Source organism: Spermophilus citellus, assembly GCF_964194105.1.
Source record: "Spermophilus citellus genome assembly, chromosome: 1".
In the NCBI taxonomy this organism is placed as follows: domain Eukaryota; kingdom Metazoa; phylum Chordata; class Mammalia; order Rodentia; family Sciuridae; genus Spermophilus; species Spermophilus citellus.
Window position 1 is genome coordinate 15666495 of NC_138182.1, and position 18393 is coordinate 15684887.

General features: G+C 41.3%; 1 protein-coding gene across 3 annotated transcripts in view; it reads left to right on the forward strand.

Annotated features, from left to right (window-relative positions):
• The window catches only part of ABCC4 (ATP binding cassette subfamily C member 4 (PEL blood group)), a 226338-nt gene that overhangs the window by 198188 nt on the left and 9757 nt on the right, over window positions 1-18393 (forward strand). For all 3 annotated transcript variants that reach the window (XM_081281510.1, XM_081281509.1, XM_081281511.1), the window contains 3 exons: window positions 6001-6173; window positions 6937-7042; window positions 17520-17654. In XM_081281510.1, coding sequence (XP_081137636.1) covers window positions 6001-6173; window positions 6937-7042; window positions 17520-17654 — 414 coding nt within the window. The remainder of the gene's footprint in view (window positions 1-6000; window positions 6174-6936; window positions 7043-17519; window positions 17655-18393) is intronic.

The window sequence follows — 18393 nt, forward strand, 5'->3', positions numbered from 1 at the left end:
TTGCTAAGGTTTTATACTGATGCCTTCGTTTCTAGAGGGTTTTCTATTATTTGATTAGGGGCTCATTGTAAACTACTTGCTTAAATTTCCTTGCCTTCACGGGGAAAGGATTCGAACTGTTAAGGGTGTTGTTGGTTTGTGTATTTTAACAGTAATTACTTTGCATGTTCACCCTAGTTCTACAAATTAATTCTAAGCTACTTAATGGCAGAAACCATATCTTTGACTTCTAATCCCTCCTAGGACCTAGCTTAGTGTTCATCTAAATAAATGCTTAGTTTTCAAAATTAAGCATTTAATGAATATGTATTGAATGGTTGATCTTCATTTCAGAGAAGTATGGTTTAATTAAAAAAACCACATAATTTCAGCGATAATTTCCTCTTTGTTGTTATTGTTTTGATTGGTGTGTTTGTCCTTGTCACCCTTCTGGGGTTAGCTCTGAAATCTTTAATTTAAAGATAGGTTCTGCCCAAGAGCAAGCAGACTTAGAGGCCTGACAACTTCCTGCCAGTAATTCTTGCTCCTGAAGACATGTCAGTGCCAAGCCTTTACACATCCATCCTGCTTTCCATCAACCGTGGGGATTTTATTGTCCTAAATTGGGTTGATTACTTCATCATCTCCTACTGGAGAAACAGTTGGCCTCTGGTTTCATTTAAGTGTGTGAGTGTTTCTGTAGTGAAATGGTAGGAGAGAAGAGCGAGGAGGACATTACCTATTACCCATCAGAGACGGTAGAGAAAGATAAGACAATCACCTGCTCTTGAATTCTCAGGACACACTTAACAGTGGTATTGTGACAAAGAGGAATTACTAATTATTTTTCTGTTTGCTTCACAGTTTGATATTGCTCTTTACAGATTCTCAGATAGCAAAATTGCTTTAGAAACACACTGTTACAAGGACAGTGAAGAAATGCTACCTAGGAGACATCTCCATCCAAAGCCATCTGTGAACTTGACTGCAACTTACACTTATTTCATTAAAATAAAATTTAGTAGCCTCTCAGAATTCTGACAATGAAAAGAGGCAGATAATACTGAGGTCTACCTTTATTTAAACTGCATTTAGAGCTTTCTATAAATGGGAATAACATGGGCATATTGACGTGCACCTTGACAGACCTGCCTTCCAAGTGGATCTGTGTATTCTTTCTGGAATTGACCTCATGCTTTAGTGAAATCTTAAGAAATAAGAAATCACTCATCGTTGTCTTTCTCTAAGAATTCCTTGTCACAGTGTATACTATTTTTTAAATGAAAGATTTGGTAGATTTTCAAAAAATTACAACATAGTATTATATCTGCAGTTTGGTTCCACCTATTCTTAATCATGCATGTAATCTGAAACCTGCACCTTAGAAATGTTGTCACCAAGCTAATCACATTGCTTATTTAGGATTATTTTTAAAATGAGTGGTTTAAATTTTTTTTCCATTTTCCAGTTTTTTCTAGTGTACTTAGATACTTTCATCATCTGGTTGGGGTAAAAGGCCTAGATCTGATAGCAGGTGAAGCCCTGTGAATTTTTCATGGAAATAATTAGAGTTTCATGACCACAAGCTTATGGAGGTTGGGGTCATTCTGATAAGTCAGAGCTTCTTACCCTGGAATCCTTGTAATCTCAGGGTCTTCTGACAATGGATTCACAACTGTACCTCCTTGGATCATGTAAACATGATGGTACATGTGTATTTGGGAAGATATCATGCAGAGGATTTCACCCCATGATTCCAGTGTCTTGGAAGTTCCTCTGGATTTTTGTATCATACTCTGTGTATCTCCACAGCTTTCTTCTTCCCACTATGTCCAAACCAGAGCAGCAAGACCCAGCCTGCTCTTCAGCAGATAGGAGGCCTGGTCCCATTGGTAGCTCCCATTCAAGTGGACTAAGAGCCTGGCTGGGGTGTGGCTCAGTGGTAGAGCTGCTGAGCATGTGTAGGCGCTGAGCTCAATCCCCAGCACCAAAAAGCAAAACAAACAAGAAGCTTGGACTGAAAACCCTGATCAGTCAGTTTATGAGTGATACCAGCTTGAAATGGAAACCCAAACCCACAGGGTAGGCAAATGAGAATGCTTAAACGGACACTTCAGTTGTTACCTCTCTAACAACTTAAAGTAAAAAAGAAAAGATGAAACAGAGAAAAAGATTTCTCTTATTTCTTGCTCCCCTTGTCCCTTGGAGAGTGAAGTAACAGAGGTAGAAAAGTAAGTTTGGCCTTCACAAAGGAGAGTCCTTGGAACATTGCTCATTTCTTGTTGGTTATTTTTCCAAATATACTGAAAGTTGCCTTAAATACTAAAAAAATAGCTGTGAACTGAAGATATCTTACTGGAATTCGTGCCAACATGGGCATCTAAGAAGCAGCAGCAGCTGCATAAATAGAAATTAAAACCAGAGATGGAAGCAGTGTATTAAAAATGGTCAAGGGATCCCAGCAGATAAACTCCGAAAATGAATGAGCAGCATGTTACCTCTGTTATAAAACGACTTTAATATTGGAATGGATCATTAAGAGTAGGGTTTGTCTTGTCAGAATGGCAGAGAAATCATCCAGTTATGTTCAACATTGATGGTATCTCTATTAGGATAAAAGTACATCTCGTTACACAGGAAACCGAGATACAGAAACCTGAACATCAGCCATGCACACACCCAGGAGCCAACCTTCCTCCACGCTCTACAGCCTCTGGGCCAGGGACTTCAGTCAAGGGCTCCCCTCACCCCATTTCCCACTGCCTGATTTCTAGTCAAAAGCTCATCTCCATCTGTTGATCAAATTTTAGTCCCTCTTCTCTTCCCATCCCATATCAGCTTTTCTTGTATGACATTAAAAAAGTCCCAGGAACAGACCCTGACATCCACATCAATCTCCTTTGAGGGTCACTAGTGCCCAGGAGATACAGTGCACACAGTGGGTGACAGCATGCGTGACAATGGTTCTGGGGGTGTCTTATAAGTTCAGTGTATTTTCAGTGGTTTTTTTTTTTTTTGGTGCTATTTTTCCAAGCTTAAAAGTATTCGAACTGTTATATATCCATAGTTTAGAATACTATGTTATTTAATCAGTTTTCCAGAAATAAATAGTTTTGTAAAAATGTTTTGCACATTTTATATACTACTATGATATCCTGGGGCCAGCTAATTTTTATAAGAAATAAATTTCCTTTACAACAATATCTAATAAGAACATGACATTTCATATAATAAAGTACATGTCCATGTGGATTTATTTTCTAATTAATAGGAATGGACATGTCTTGAGATGTGTTTGTGGCTTCATTCATACATTCAACAGATATTGGTTGAGAGCACGTTCCTTGTGGATCTTGAAGCTTCTGTACTAGTCATGAAGGCAAAGAACCTCCCCCCCTCCCAACTACCCCTGGAGCTTAAATTCTTGTGAATATAGAAAACAAGCCAGTGCATATATGATACAAACTTAGCTACTTATAGATGCAGTGAAGCAAAATAAAACAGAATATCAGGAGAGATGGCTAGTACGATGCCTATTGACTTTTCACCTCATGTCAGGCACAAGGCGCTTACACATACTAAGTCATGTTATACTTCACAGTGTTTGGAGACCGACATGTTGATTCTAGTAATGTCATGTCTCATTTGCAGGTTATGAAGATAAGAGCCAGGCAGGACTCAAGCCCAGGCTGTCTGGCTTCAAAGGCTCCTTTTTTTATTTAGAATTTTCACTCACAGAAAGGTTGGTGGAAGAGTATGAGGAGCACACATACCTTTTGCACAGATTCCGCAGATGTCAGTATTTTACTCCATCTGCTTCCTATCTGGTACTGTCTGTCTTTATCTGGCAGAACCATTCAAAGATAAATTGCAGATATATTCGTTAAGTTGCGATTTCCCCCTTGAATTTGTAACTCTATTCTCCTACGTAACTTGACACTCATCTCACTCAAGAAAGTCATTACTGATGTCATGCCATTATCAGATACATTTTCTGCCTCCGTGGTTCTTCCCTCTCTTCTAATACCTCATCATAACTTGAACATATAGTAGCACTGCAGAGCACCTTCATATTCACATCATTTTTTTTCCCACTGTCCCTGATCCATTGATGACAACCATGCCAGAAGACATTATTTTCTGGAAGACACATTCATTGTCCTTCACCTCAAAACCCTTATTCCTCTTCAGGTTGACATTGAAACGTGAAGGAAAGTAAAAACTCAGTAAGTGACCAGATGTCACCTTAGTCAGGGAATGGGAAGAGATTATTTCTCCCAAGTCTTGCTGTTGGTCTTGAGAAGAATGCACGTACCAGGGTTCCTAAAGGCCACTTAAAAGGGACAGCTGCCACCAGTAACCTTTGATAAGTGGCAGTATGGAGTGCAGATCTAGGAATCTCCCATGAGAACAACGTCTCGTAGCTTCTCTTCCTTGTAATGGAGGGGACTTATCCTAGCTGGCACCTTCTGCTCTATCATTTTCAGTATAGGGCCTTGCACCACAGTCCAAATCTTACACTTGAGATTTTCTGTGTTTCCCCGTCTCTCACGCTAGTAACAAGAACCAGTACTATATTTAATCTTAACTCAGAATTCCCACTTTTTGCAGCTAGCTGTCCATCATGAACACAACTCGAGCACATTCATAAAAGTGCTTCAGCATTTTGAGAAGTGTTGCCTTTGGTGTTTTCGTCTTTTACAATATCATCGTACCTGCTCCATGGCCATCACTCACCAACCTGCTGATTTCTTCAAGTGAAGTGTATTGACCCTTTGTCTTTCAGTATCTCTTAAGTATAGCCTTGAGTTTGGCTCTTCTTCTATAAAGTTTCATTAAAAAATATTCAGTGAACACAACTCCCACCCATCATAGTCTCACATCACCTTACAATTACAGTTTTGCCAAGATGATTAGTACGAACATTCCATAGTCTGGGGGTAAGAAGGTGTTGTGTTCTGTCGTTTGTGGGTTTGCATTCTCTGCAGTGCCTTTGTAAGACCAAAGCCGATGCATGAAACAGGTTTAGCAATTCAGGATTTAAACTTATTAATGAACCATCTCCAGAATAGGCTCTCCTGACTCTGACCTGCAGTGTCCCATTCTTTGATTTTTTTTTCAAAAATTTTCCAGGTGATTAAAATATTCCTCAATAGTGAAGTACCTAAGGAGTATTCTTCACAGAACCATAGTTCCTGTAGTGACTTTGTATTTCTAGTTTCCTTTTTGTGTACTGAGTCCTATGCCTAGACTCCACTGTAAGATCTGTTTTACATATTCGAGAGAGACATTCTGTATGTTGGGAGAAAGAACTTGGTTTATGAGAGACTCCCTAAACTTCCTGGGAGGTCTCCGTAAATGTCACATGGCAGGAGGAGATTCAGGTGATGGGGGCACAGAGATCATTTCTTTGCACCAGTTTCATTGAGGTGTAATTTACATACCAGAACATGCTCCCTTTATTAGCATGATTCAGTGGTTTTGGTAAATTTTTAGAGCTCTGCAACCATCACAGAATTTCAGTTTTGGAATGTTTCTGTCACCCCAAAAGTTCCCTTGTGTGTTCGTTTATAGTCAGCCCTCCAGCCCTTAGCCAACCGTTATTCTGTTTTTGTCCATAAAAGATAAGGAGCACTTACCTTTAAAATAAAATCTAAGGAGGGACATTTTCATTGTGCTACATTTTACCTGGAGAATAATTTTATTTAGCACATAGTACATTTTTAAAGTGAAGTTTGCACCAGCAGGTGACCCAGCGCAAATAGTGCTTATCCATGGTGACCGAGAAGCAAGTGGGTCCCTTTAGGTTTGTTCACTGTAAGTCAGACAGGTTCTGTTCTGAGTTGACTCAGCCATCTTTCTAATGAATGCCGACTGGATACACCTCTCACCATCCCAAGGCTATACACTTAAGACATGCCTTCTGAGAAAAGGAGCTTCAAAGCTCTAATGTCCAAGAGGCTCACCTGCTTCAGTGGTAATTTGTTTAGGAAAATGTCATTCTTCTGTCTGTATCTGCAGGTACAGCTTAAAGAAACCATTGAAGATCTTCCTGGTAAAATGGATACTGAATTGGCGGAATCAGGATCCAATTTTAGTGTTGGACAGAGACAGTTGGTGTGCCTTGCCAGGGCAATTCTGAAGAAAAATCGGATATTGATTATTGATGAAGCCACCGCAAATGTGGACCCACGGTATGGAGCTGAAGTCGACGTAATAGCAAATATGAATTTCTTTCTTTCAACTGATGGGTGAAGGATGTGAACAGTGAATATGGATTTTAAATGTAGTAAATGAGAAGCATGCGATGATGCTGAGAAATGTTTCTAAGTTCTCTGTGTACCTCCCAAAATAAATCTTGATAATGTTTATTCTGGAAAACAGAGGAAGAAAGGATGTGTTTTACAGTGCAGGTGATGTTATAGGTGGAGCATTCTAATTAAAAAAAAATCTGAAATGCTTCAACATCCAAAACTTTCTGAGTGCTGATGTGACAAACACAAGTGAAAAATTTCACACCTGAGCTCATGTGACAGGTCGTACTCAAAACAGGCACACAACACATGGTTTATTCATTGTCCCTGGGTGGGGGGCAGGGTAGACCCTTTCCCCTTTCACTGCAATACATAAACTTTATTTCATGCCAGAGTTATTAAAAATATTATACAAAGTTACCTTTTAGGCTATGTATCTCATTTTATATATGCACATGTTCCAAAAATTCAGAATCCCTGATGCTTTAGGTTCTAAGCATTTCAGGTAAGGGGTCCTCAACATGGATCAGGCACCTTGTGCAAACTCATTCCTGAATTTCACTTTTGATAGTTTCAAACAGTTTAGAAGGGAACGTGTTTTCCATTGTTTTATGAATGTCTTACAATGTTGATTGTTCTTTTTTAAGTCATGAGTCTACTTTTCCCATCTGGACTGAATCAAATTTACCTCCTTTCATTCCAGAACTGATGAGTTGATACAGAAAAAAATCCGGGAGAAGTTTGCGCAGTGTACAGTGCTCACCATTGCACACAGGCTGAACACTATTATTGACAGTGACAGGATAATGGTGAGTCCTTCCCCTGTGGAATTCCAGAAGCTTTTATGTACGTTAATTTTTTTCAATTTATCCCTTATGTGAAAAGTTGACAGAAATCCCCCAATAAGTTACTCTGATACTCTTTCCTCTCACTCTTGACAATAGTTCAAGTATCTAATTACACATTCATTGCTATTAAGGAATATTGCCAGTACATCTCTTTGCCTATTTTTGTATTAAAAATTTATTTGAGTTGCCATTTTTCTTTTAGATGGCCAACTAATGAAAATATCCCAAATGTTAAGAGATGGCTGATGAAGCCAAAGTTCATACTAGAATGGGATGGGATAGTATCATTTTTCTCTGTGTCACGGTTGTTTAGCTTTTCAGAAAAAAAAAATTCAACCTTTCATTTATAATGCTTGGAAGTTGTTGGCTAAGGTTCCAGTTTCTCAACTGTTTGGACATTCATAAGGTGTTCTGTCAGAAATGGGTGTGTGAGACGATCCAGAGAAGAACATTTGCAGCAAAACATTTTGTACACTGTTGGTGGGAATGTAAATTAGCACAGCCATCATGGAAAACAGTAAGTTGGTTCCTTCATAGGATCGAACAATTTCACTTCTGGGTGTATGTCCAAAAGAAATAAAATCAGTATTTCTAAGGTGTATTTACCTACCCAGGTTCAGTGCAGCCTGATTCACAGTAGCCAAGGTATAGAACCACCCTAAGTCTCCATCAGTGGATAAGTAAGGAAACTGATATTTATACTCAGTGAAATACTATTCAGCCTTAAAATGGAAGATTATGTCTTTGGAGAAAAGCCAATATTCCTAGATGACATTATGCTGAGTGAAAGAAGCCAGGCACAGAAAGACAAATACTGCCATGATCTCCCTCATCTGTAGAATCTTAGAAGGTTGGACTTTACCAGAGACTGGGAGTGGGGAGTACAAAGTTTCCCACAAAGTACAAAATTTTGAGCAGGATAACTATAATCAATCCTAACGTGTTGTATACTTCAAAATAACTAAGAGTAAATTTCAAGTATCTCGCCACTGAGGTGATGGTTGTGTTAACTAGTTTGATTCAGTCGTTCCACATCACGTGTGTATGTGATCACTGTGTGTATTACGTACAAGTAAAACAAATATGATTTGCCAATTAAAAATAATATTTTAAAACAGCCTAATCAGAAAAGCAGTTTCCACAGAGGATTTAATATAGGAAACTTGTTACATAGGAATCAGAGGACTGGGAGCATGAAGAGAAACACTGGGGAGGTATACTTAGGAGGTAGCTTGGACAGATCTCAGTCCCAGGAGATCAGAAGAGGGCTGCTCAACTGTTGGTGCTCAGTTCTCTGAGGAGGGCCCACTGTCCAGCTGGGGGCGCTGTTTGTGAGGAAGCACCATGAGGCTGATTCCAGATGTGCTAATGGTTCTGGAGGCTGGAGGCTGGAGGCCAGGGTGGTGCTAGCAGGAGCTGGAGCAGCCGGAGGTTAATACCTGTGTCCCACCTTGGTCTCCCTGTAGTGCTCCTACTGGCAGGACCTAGCAGAGGCGTTGGGCCAAAGAGCCTATGAATGGGGTGTGCCCCAGCATCACAGGTCAGGGTGAAGAAAGGCAGATCTGGGGCTCAGGGATTGTAGGGGGTAGCCAGCGAGTCTCCCCATGGCGGCCCCGGGGGCTGCACACATGGCAGTCTCCCAGCTGTGTCTCTAGCATCTTCTCTCAGGTTTGATTAGCTCTTCCTGATTCAGTCTCTCCTTCCATATTCCCTCTCTTTTCCTTCTCTCTCTCTCCTGTCTCTCTTTGTCCTTTCCTGTTGCTGCCTATTCCTTGTCAGTAAGTCTTATGACGTGACTCGTAAAGTGAGGAGGACAGCAGCCCTCAAAGGAAGTGCCTGTGGCTTCCAGGAAGCCCAAAGGAAAGCAAGGTGTGTGTCTGTCTGTTTAGGGTACCAGGGACACATCTCCGTCCCTATTCTGTATTTAGTTTAGAGACTGAGTTGCTTAGCATCTCTCTTTTGCTGAGGCTAGTTTTGAACTTATGATCCTCCTGTCTCTGCCTCCTGAGCTGCTGGGATTACAGGCGATTACAGGCATGTACCAACATACCTGGCCAGGAAAACAAGTTTTGGTTCTATTTTCCAGGCCAGCTCCCAGCCCATGATTTTCGTTATCTGTGGACCCTCCCCATCACCTCCATCTAGAATCCAGTGATGCTTTGATGGATTCAAGAAGCCCCCATGGGGTATATGCGAAGTCCCAGATTGAGTTTACACTGTGATTGGGTGGTCCAGACTAAAATTTGTTAACCATTGGTGATATTCAAGCTCCTCTATTCCAATAATAATGGAGCTGGCTCTTTAGATGTCTTGGGAAGTTTGGGGATATCCCCCCCACACCCTACCTCACACGAATTGTCAGAGGGGATCACTAGTGGGGACAATTAATAAAATACCCAGTTGTCAGCATTGAAACAGGCTACTCCCCAGAGCAGGACATGTTCAGAAGTGAGCTCTGCTGAGCTGTCCAACAAGAGTGGGGCAGCCCCAAACTAGAGGATGTTTTAGACTTAAGCAGTGGGGCTCCTTTTCTTGACTGCAGCATGGCAATAGGACTTAGGCTGCTCCAGCAGACTTCTGTGTGTGATTGTGTGCCATTCTAAGATGCTCATTGATTCCAGAAACACTGTTTGGCATTCTTTTTGCCTTCCTGGAATTGTGGTCTAAAAAGGTAAATAGGAAAATGAAGCATGTCCACTAATCCCAGGGAAGGACTCCCACTGCACAGAGGAGAGCAGAGATCATCACCATGCCAACCACCAGGCACAGGAATCCAAACACTTCCAGGTACATCCTGGGCTGCAGTATTACCTGTTCTAACATCCAGGGAGACAGAACACACTCAGGGGCAACAAGTTAAGTGAAATGAGTTTGCTACTCAGAGATTGGCCTCAAGGGACAAAAGAAACCTAGAATCCACTTTAACCTGGTTTCTACAGGCTCAAGAAAGCTGCCTGAGGCAGATGGCATCCTGACTGGTTAGGGATATAGCAAGGAAGGACAGAATCTGACAGAATTGTCAGCTGATCTTCCTAAATCTTGTCAAGGCATGTGACCACAGGGTTGAAGGTCTGGTTGATGCATTTCCTTTAACTAGTAGCTTTATTGACAGTATCAAAAGGTATCCATGTGTTGAACACTTTACTTGCTATTGTCTCCTGGTAAGAACCTCATTTTTTTAGAGAGAATGTCTCTCTAAATCCTTAACGTGATTATGAAGCAATGTGTGGTCTGGCCCCTCCCTCCCTTTCCAGCGCCCTCCCACTCTGCCCACCTTCTTTCCATAATAGGTGTAGCCACACTGCTTGTGTGTCAGTTTCTCAGATGAGTGTTCTCCCTCATCTGACAGTTGTGCCCTCTCTTCCCCTCTGGATGTGGGTGATTTTGACTAAGGTACTAGCAGTGGAGATGGTGAAATGAATGGATATGGGGTAAATAGCAAAATAGGGCTGTGATGGATTGAATGTGGCAGAGAGAGGAGTCAGTGCTGGTTTCTGTGATGGGGCCTGAGCACTTTCGTGAATGGGGAAGACCCTGGGACAGGTCATGTGCAACCCACTGAGATGACCCTACATTTTTCACCATGAGCTGATTAACAGCTTTTTTTTTGTGACCCAAGATAGCTTTGTTTATGTGTAGGCCTCCCTCTTCTAGCGCCAGTGTTGAGAAGATCACAATTTAGGGTTCCCTTGCCACCAGATCATCAGCAGTGTCACATGAGGTCCTACCAGGAAATGTCAATGTGGTCAGTTAAACTGGTTGCTATTGCTGGCTTTTTTTTTTTACAGGGAATGGAAGGATTTGACCTAAGGGAACCTAACAGACATGCATTCCGTACTTTTACAGATGGAGAGTTGGCCTTTGTGCTCCATCCACCTCAGAGTGAAACTTTCTGTTATATTTCAGTGCTTGTTTATCAGTTGAACAGAACACCAGTATGCCAGTCAGCTTTCTATCACCGTGACAAGACATCTGAGATACTCAGCTTATAAAGAGAAAAGGTTTATTTTGGCTTATAGTTTTGGAGGTTTCAGTCTATGATCATTTGGGCCTGTGGTAAGGCAGCATGCCATGGTAGGAATGTGTGATGGAACAGGACTGCTCACCACATGACCAGCAAAAAAGCAAGGCAGTGGCTGGAGTCTCACAGACCTTTTAAAGGCACACCCCCAATGATCTAAAGGCCTCCCATTAGGCCCCACCTGTTAAAGGTTCCACCACCTCCCAATAACACCCACCCTGGGTACCAAACCTTCAACACCTATACTTTGGGAGGACATTCAAGATTGAAACTATGGCAGCTAATAATTTTAAACCTTTGATTTTCAAAGAAATTTTTCTTGCTTGCTTTAGAAATACCTATTCCCTCTCTAGAAAACAAGCAACCTCTGTTCTGTTATTCTGAATGCATCAAGGACATAAAGACAAGTCAATTAGCCACAAAACCTAATGCTCCAGAGGCCAGCGGCCAGACTTGGGGAGCAGCTAAGGAAGTGATGGATGCTAATGAAGGGCACAACCAACAGCATTGTCATCGGAAAGTCGTGTAATTGCAAGTGCTTAAGTTGTAATAATTACATTTTGTTGCACTGGTGAATACTTCTCCACAAAGACGGATGGATATGGTTTTGTTTACTATAAGTAAATCAAACAAAAGGCTGGTTGGGAAACAACTGTGACCTAATTAATAGCTTTGTTTATGTGTTGGCTCTCCAAAGGGATTTACCCAGTTTTGGTTCATTAAGCGCCATTAATGGGTTAGGCTTAGAATTCTCTTTTATAAAGATGTTCTCTCAATTTTAACTTTATTAAACATGGCTTAGTCGTTATGGCAGCTAATTTAATCTTCCTCGTTCGCTCAGTTGCCACAAAACAGTGGAGCAAGACAGGCAAATTAGCAAGCTTCTTTCTCCTAAATACTCCACACTGTCTCTTCGCCAAAGACGGCGTCCTCCCTGGAGTGTTCAGGATTCGCTGGTTACTGGTAATCTGTTTTCTTTCCAGCCAATAGCAAGGCTTTTCCTCCAGGCCCTCCAGGCCCTGCGCATCCCAGTCCTTACCCCTCTGGATTCTCCTGGTAGATGAGCAAAGGTGAAGAGGATTTGCACCTACTGCTGTTGCCTCTGTTCAACGTTGTCACTGTCAGCAGTGAGGGAATTCTTGGGGAATGGATTATGGAGAACCCAAACCATGGCTCACAAACTTGGATTGCAGCTTTTCTGCTTACAGGGCCCTCTCAGGGCTTGGCCATCTTTCCAAACTTAAATCTTTCTTCATTTCTTTTCTTGGAGAAAACAAAACCAGTAACTTCAGTAATGGATCCACCTGGAAAAGCACAAGTTGCCGCTCACTTGAATGTTATTTAAATTCTGTTTTTCACCTTCACAGAACTTTGTTTGATAAGCTTACGTGACCACGGTTAGAACATTTCAGAATTTTTTTAAACGTGTTCCTTCAAACATGTGCTGAACGATTTGATTCAGGTTTCCAGGGGGGAGAAATTACCTCAAAGGTAGAAGCAAAAACTCTGGGAGAAGAAATAGGAGAGAGGGGGTTCAGGGGACAGTAGGAGCTTTGGGGAGTGGCAGGTAGGTCATCACGGTTTAGCCTCCACCTTCTTTAAGTGAGGCGAGTGCCACGTAAAAAAGAAATCACAGGTACCTTTTTGCCAGTGAAGCTAATTTCTAAGTCAATGACTGCCCAGATGCCCCTTTATCCCCTGGAATCCCAAAGCTGAGCTCTACAGGGCTGAACCTCCCTTCTCTCTGTTGGTCCCCAAGTGGGGTCCCTTTTATTTTCTCTTGCCATATTTAAAGCTTCTCTGGGCTTTTCTTTTCCTTGGTCAGCCTTTACCTGGACCCTGTCCTGCCCCTCACCACTCCCTGAGCACACCCCACTGTTGTGACGGCATCCTGCCCATTAAAGTGGATTAAATTATTTTGCAATGAGTCCATCTAGTTTTTGTATCTAGGACAGCTACCTGGACTATCTGCAGATCTGTAGGCCTGATAACCATATTTTCATTGAGCTTATGTAACTGACTGACGCATCTGATTGAATGTTTTTTTCTTTTACCTACTAGAGAGCAGCAAGCAATTTGAGGTTGGCATTCCTGGAGACATCCTGGAGCTGAGGGTAGCTGCCACATCAATGTTAATGCATAGTTTTATTTAGTTTACTTGAGAACAGGAAGGATGGGGACCCAGCATGAGATTTCAGGAGTCTTTTCTTATATATATATATAAAAAATGTTAAGGTAAAAACTGAGAACTCTGCTGTTTCTATGCAGAAAGAAAATTCAGAGTTGCTTTATGCTTACTTGTTCTGAAAGATCTAGAATCTTTGATCAAATCAGTAAATATAAAGGCTAAGAGGCTAAATTTTTAGCCCTGGTATTTTTTTTTTTCCATGTGCATCCCAAGTTGACTCTTTCAGCGATTGACTATCCCTTCTTTTCTGTCTTCTAATATTTAACATAAATTGAGTCTCAACCCTCTGCCCTCATCCCTGTTCTGTCTCATCCCTACTTCTCTTCTCTCTTGCCCAGGGCCATCAATTTGAAGTGTGTGGTTCTCCGCGTCCTTGTCTCTAACCCTATAATCCCCATGCCCCCTGCCTATCCTGCTGCCAGTGCCAGCTAGACTCCTCCCCTCCTTGTTCTCCCCCTGCAGCCTCCCCAACTCCATATCATGGATGGTCAGGTACCATGGACGGTGTGTTTTGCTTCCTTTGTATTTATCCTTCAGCTCATGTGCAGTGGGTGCCCGGTGCTTGTCAAGGGCAATGCCAGATCCTGGGGATGCAGTTGTGACCAAGGGGAGCCATGTCTGTCAGCTCCTTGCCTTGTAGGAGGTGACTTTCCCACCTGCAGACTTCCGGCGCCATGATGTTTTTAATATCTGGCAATGATCACTGTCCTTCCACCCAGTGTCTGTGTGTCCACGTGTTTATTATCTAGCCCCGTGTGCTGCCTTCTCTTCCCTGTGGCTTTTCTGTAGAGCCTCTGGCCCTAGGGACCTTTTCTGCTTCTTCATCTCCTGCTTGTCTCCTCGCTGTAGAGTCTCTTGAGTATTTTTTTGCTGCTTATCAGCATAGGCTCCCTAAAGGCAGGGCTGGGACTTTCCTGTCTTTCCATACCATCCAGTATAATGACACAAGTGCAGTAAGTGTGCTATAGATGTGAACCAAATAAATTCAGGAATTAATGAAAGGTCACTTACATTTTCTTCCAAAGTGTTTTGGCTATGAGTGACTTCTTTATTTATTTATCCTGAAAGTTAAATAAAATTGGTTTTATTCTTCTGTGAGTGTGTATAAAGCACACAGTAAGGGATTTGATAAATCTAATAAAATTGTGGTAGAAAGTGGACAGAGGACACATTTGTGTTTACAGACGTATTTTCTTAAATTATGTGATATATTGTTCAAATGGAAGAGTATCTTCTTTTTTTTTTCTTTTTTTTTTTAAAGAGAGAGTGAGAGAGGAGAGAGAGAGAATTTTTTAATATTTATTTTTTAGTTCTCGGCGGACACAACATCTTTGTTGGTATGTGGTGCTGAGGATCGAATCCTGGCCGCATGCATGCCAGGCGAGCGCGCTACCGCTTGAGCCACATCCCCAGCCCCTGGAAGAGTATCTTCCAAAATTAAATGTTTAAGATTATTTTACTTGACAGTAAGTAGACTAGTGGTGTCTTTCTCTGGGAACTCACATGGAGGGGAAAGCAGGCTGACACCTGGCCTTGGGCCCCAGCTATGCCACCTGGGCCAAGCTATTTAGCTATGCCTGGGCCAAGCTATTTAGCTTCTCTGCAGCTCAGTCTTCAGCTGCAGCTGCAAGGAGGTTACAGACTAGGCCTTGCTTGCTTGTGAATCCATTTCTAAAACAGCACTTTGGTAATAGGTACTTACTTGATTTTGGATGGATGGATGGAAGGAAGGAAGGGAGGGAGGAAATTAATTACCTAACTTATTTATCTAATCTATTTTGAGAGTTAACAGTGTTGGCTTTAAATTCAGTGAATGTACACCCCCATAGCCATTTTTATTTTCCTTTTCAAGTTCAAAAAGTGCTCTTTTTATTAGGCGATTTCATTGATCTTATGATGACCATATTCTTTGCCAGATTGTATTTATGTATCAGGGCATGTCAACATGCCATCCCTCAAAAACTAGTTTATTCATCTGTTTGGGGCTATAATAATTCAGTCGTGTGAGGATACTGTGCTTTCTGTTTTGTGTTTGGGATTAAACCCAGAACTAAGCTACACCCCAGCCTTGTATTTTATTTTAGTGCATATTAAAGAGTATTTTACATTCTCAAACTGTTATCTTACTAAAGTTAAAATTCAACTTCTGGGACTTGGGTGTGGTGCAAGAGTGTGCTTAGCATGTATGTGGCCCTGGGTTTAGTCCCTGGCATATGTGTGCTCTCGTGCATGTATGCATATTCTCTCTCTCTCTCTCTCTCTCTCTCTCTCTCTCTCTCTCTCTCTCTCTCTCTTAGTAAATTGTCAAGCATTATAACAAATCATTACAGTTTTTGTTATACCCCCAATTTAAAATCGTCCCAACAAATATGGTCATTAAACTGTTAATGCTCACAAGGCATCAAATATTTTGACCAAAATAGTCTTCCTGACATTAATCCTCTTGGTTTTTTGTTTGTTTTGTTTGAGAGCTTGGTTTTTTGTTTTTTGGCTGGGGATATCTCATTTTAGATTATGGTCAATTCTGACAATTGTTCTGTAAGAAGCATTCATATGTTTTCAGCATCTGAGAGAAGATGGAAAGGATACTATTATCTCAAACCTGAATGAATTTTGTAGGAAGATGATTAGGAACAAGAAGTATAGACTTCTTTCCATTAAAAAATATGTGCTGTCTTCATTGTGAAGAGCTCACTCTCCCCACTTCTGAATTAGTACTTTATAAAAGTTTGCTTATTGCTTTTGCAGAATTGAAAAGTTGACTATTTTATAAAGTAACTAGATTCACTCGTTTACTTAGTCTTTGGCATGGGAGAGATCTGTATTTAAAATTGCATTTTTTTTTCTTTTCTTCCATGTCAGGAAGAGTGAATATGCCCTGTAATGCTATGCTTAAGTAAAATTACACATTTGGGGCATCTAAATTGGCATGCCAAATTATAGGACATTTTAATTATTATGTGGATGTGACAGATTCAATTATTTTTGAACTCTTTTGAGAAAGCTGCCCTTAGCAGTGATTCACGGTAGTAAACAAAAGATTAACGGGAAAATGCCTTTTGTGAGACTTAATAAATGTTTCCGATTAAATGCCAGAATTAACTGCAATATCTAGATGTGGAAAAACAACCTGTGCCTGCATAGAATTTCTGCCTATTCTCTTTAGATGAATTTACTCTAAACATGGCCTAACTGAAGAACTAAGTACCACTTAACATCAGAATGGTTTTGCTAGGTGCGTCATTTGGGCCAATTGTCTCAGACTCTCTCTTCTCTCTGAAGCCATTAACCAAAGCCACTAATAAGAAGAAATGCACAGCTAAGCGCCCCCTCCTCTCCCTTTCAATTTCCAGTGGACATATTAATGAGCAATAAGATGGCTAAAAGGCAGGCAGCTGAAGAAAGAGAGAGACAGAAGCAAGGAAAGATAATTGTGAAAACAGATCTCCAGGCCCTCAGCAATTCAGATTGGGCTGCCCCCGTGTGCTGCGTGGCCGTGATCACTGGAATTTCGAGCTCAATTTCTTAATTGCTTCTTTAGTCTTATCCAAAGAGAAAATTGGATTTCTAGAGATTTCTTCAGTGCAGAGCAATTATGCTAAAGCTGCTTAGGTAGCAGCTCTTTTAGCCAGTCTTTTGCTCTCAGAATAATAAACTACACCCAGAGGTGACTTCAGAATGCACCTTAACCTCACCAACAGGGGTGTAGCCCCCCTTCCCAGCAGACAACAGTGTTGGCCCCTAAAGAAATTCCACAAGCGTTTACTTCTCTTCCAGCTGTTGCTCAGATTATATCACACCAGCTCAGCAGCTTATTTGCTGTCAGGTCACTGCCGTCCGGTTTTCTGACATTACTTTGTGTTTTAGATAAATTGAGTTTGATTTTCTTCAATCAAGAAGTTACCCAGTTTTAAAAGCACTAACTAATAATAACAACCCCAGATGCCCTTGGCAGAATATAAAATGCACAGGACTGCTGATTGCCTATAATCATAGTCTAGAACTTTCATTTTCTTCCTTTCCTATAACATTATAATAATAAAAGGTCAGGTTAGGCCTTTGTTTGCTTCGTAAAACAGGGTAATCAAACCGTTTAAACACCCTCCGGGCCTACCACCCAAATAGATTCTCTATATTCTCCTCCTGCCCCTTTCCGAAATATTGTCTGAGTTATAATATGTTGCTGCAAAACATTGTGTTTCAATGGACTTCTTTCTGCTGATTACCAGGTTTTGGATTCAGGAAGACTGAAAGAATATGATGAGCCGTACGTTTTGCTGCAAAATAAAGAGAGCCTATTTTACAAGATGGTGCAGCAGCTGGGCAAGGCAGAAGCCGCTGCCCTCACTGAAACAGCAAAACAGGTGAGTGTGTGCCAAGGAGCTGTAATTAAAGTTTGTCTCACTACTTCGTTCCTCACAATTTGGCACCATGGGTCTGGTAACAAGTACTGTGTGCCCCCTTTCAATTACAAACCTCCAGAGACAAAGCTTCAACATGTCCCAGGTTGAAGTCAGGCCTGGGAGACTTGACAGAAGCATTGGGGGCCGTGGGATGTACATACACGTGCAAGCAGGTGTGCCTGATGGGGACAGTTTTAGACTGGACTTTTTTCCCATGTAGACTGAAGGTTCTGAATCTCACAGAACAGAATACTCATTTTGCAGACTCATTGAATTTCATTCATGTGTGTGCTGAGGACATTGGAGGTACATGCAAATACTGTCAAGGTACATCCAGGAGATTTGGGAGTGTGAAGGGAAATGTGGAATATCGTTCATTTGTTCTAGACAGGGAAACAAGTAGATATAAAACAAGATTCTTTGTTTTATAATTTGTCAAGAAAACTCCTACTGTCACTTTTCTCCCCGGGTTTCTCCTAATTCTTTGTCAAGATTGGGTCCAAAGACCACTTTGTACTTCTACCTTCTAGAAGATAACGTTGTTGTCAGGACAAATCAAAAATCCATCAAAGCTACAGTCTGAATAGTGCTTGAAGGTTTACAGAGTACTAAAGACATTTGGGTTACATGGTGTCTGAAAACAACAGCCATGCAGTCCTAGCTCCTTCTACAGATGGGATATTGCACTTTGGTTTAAGAA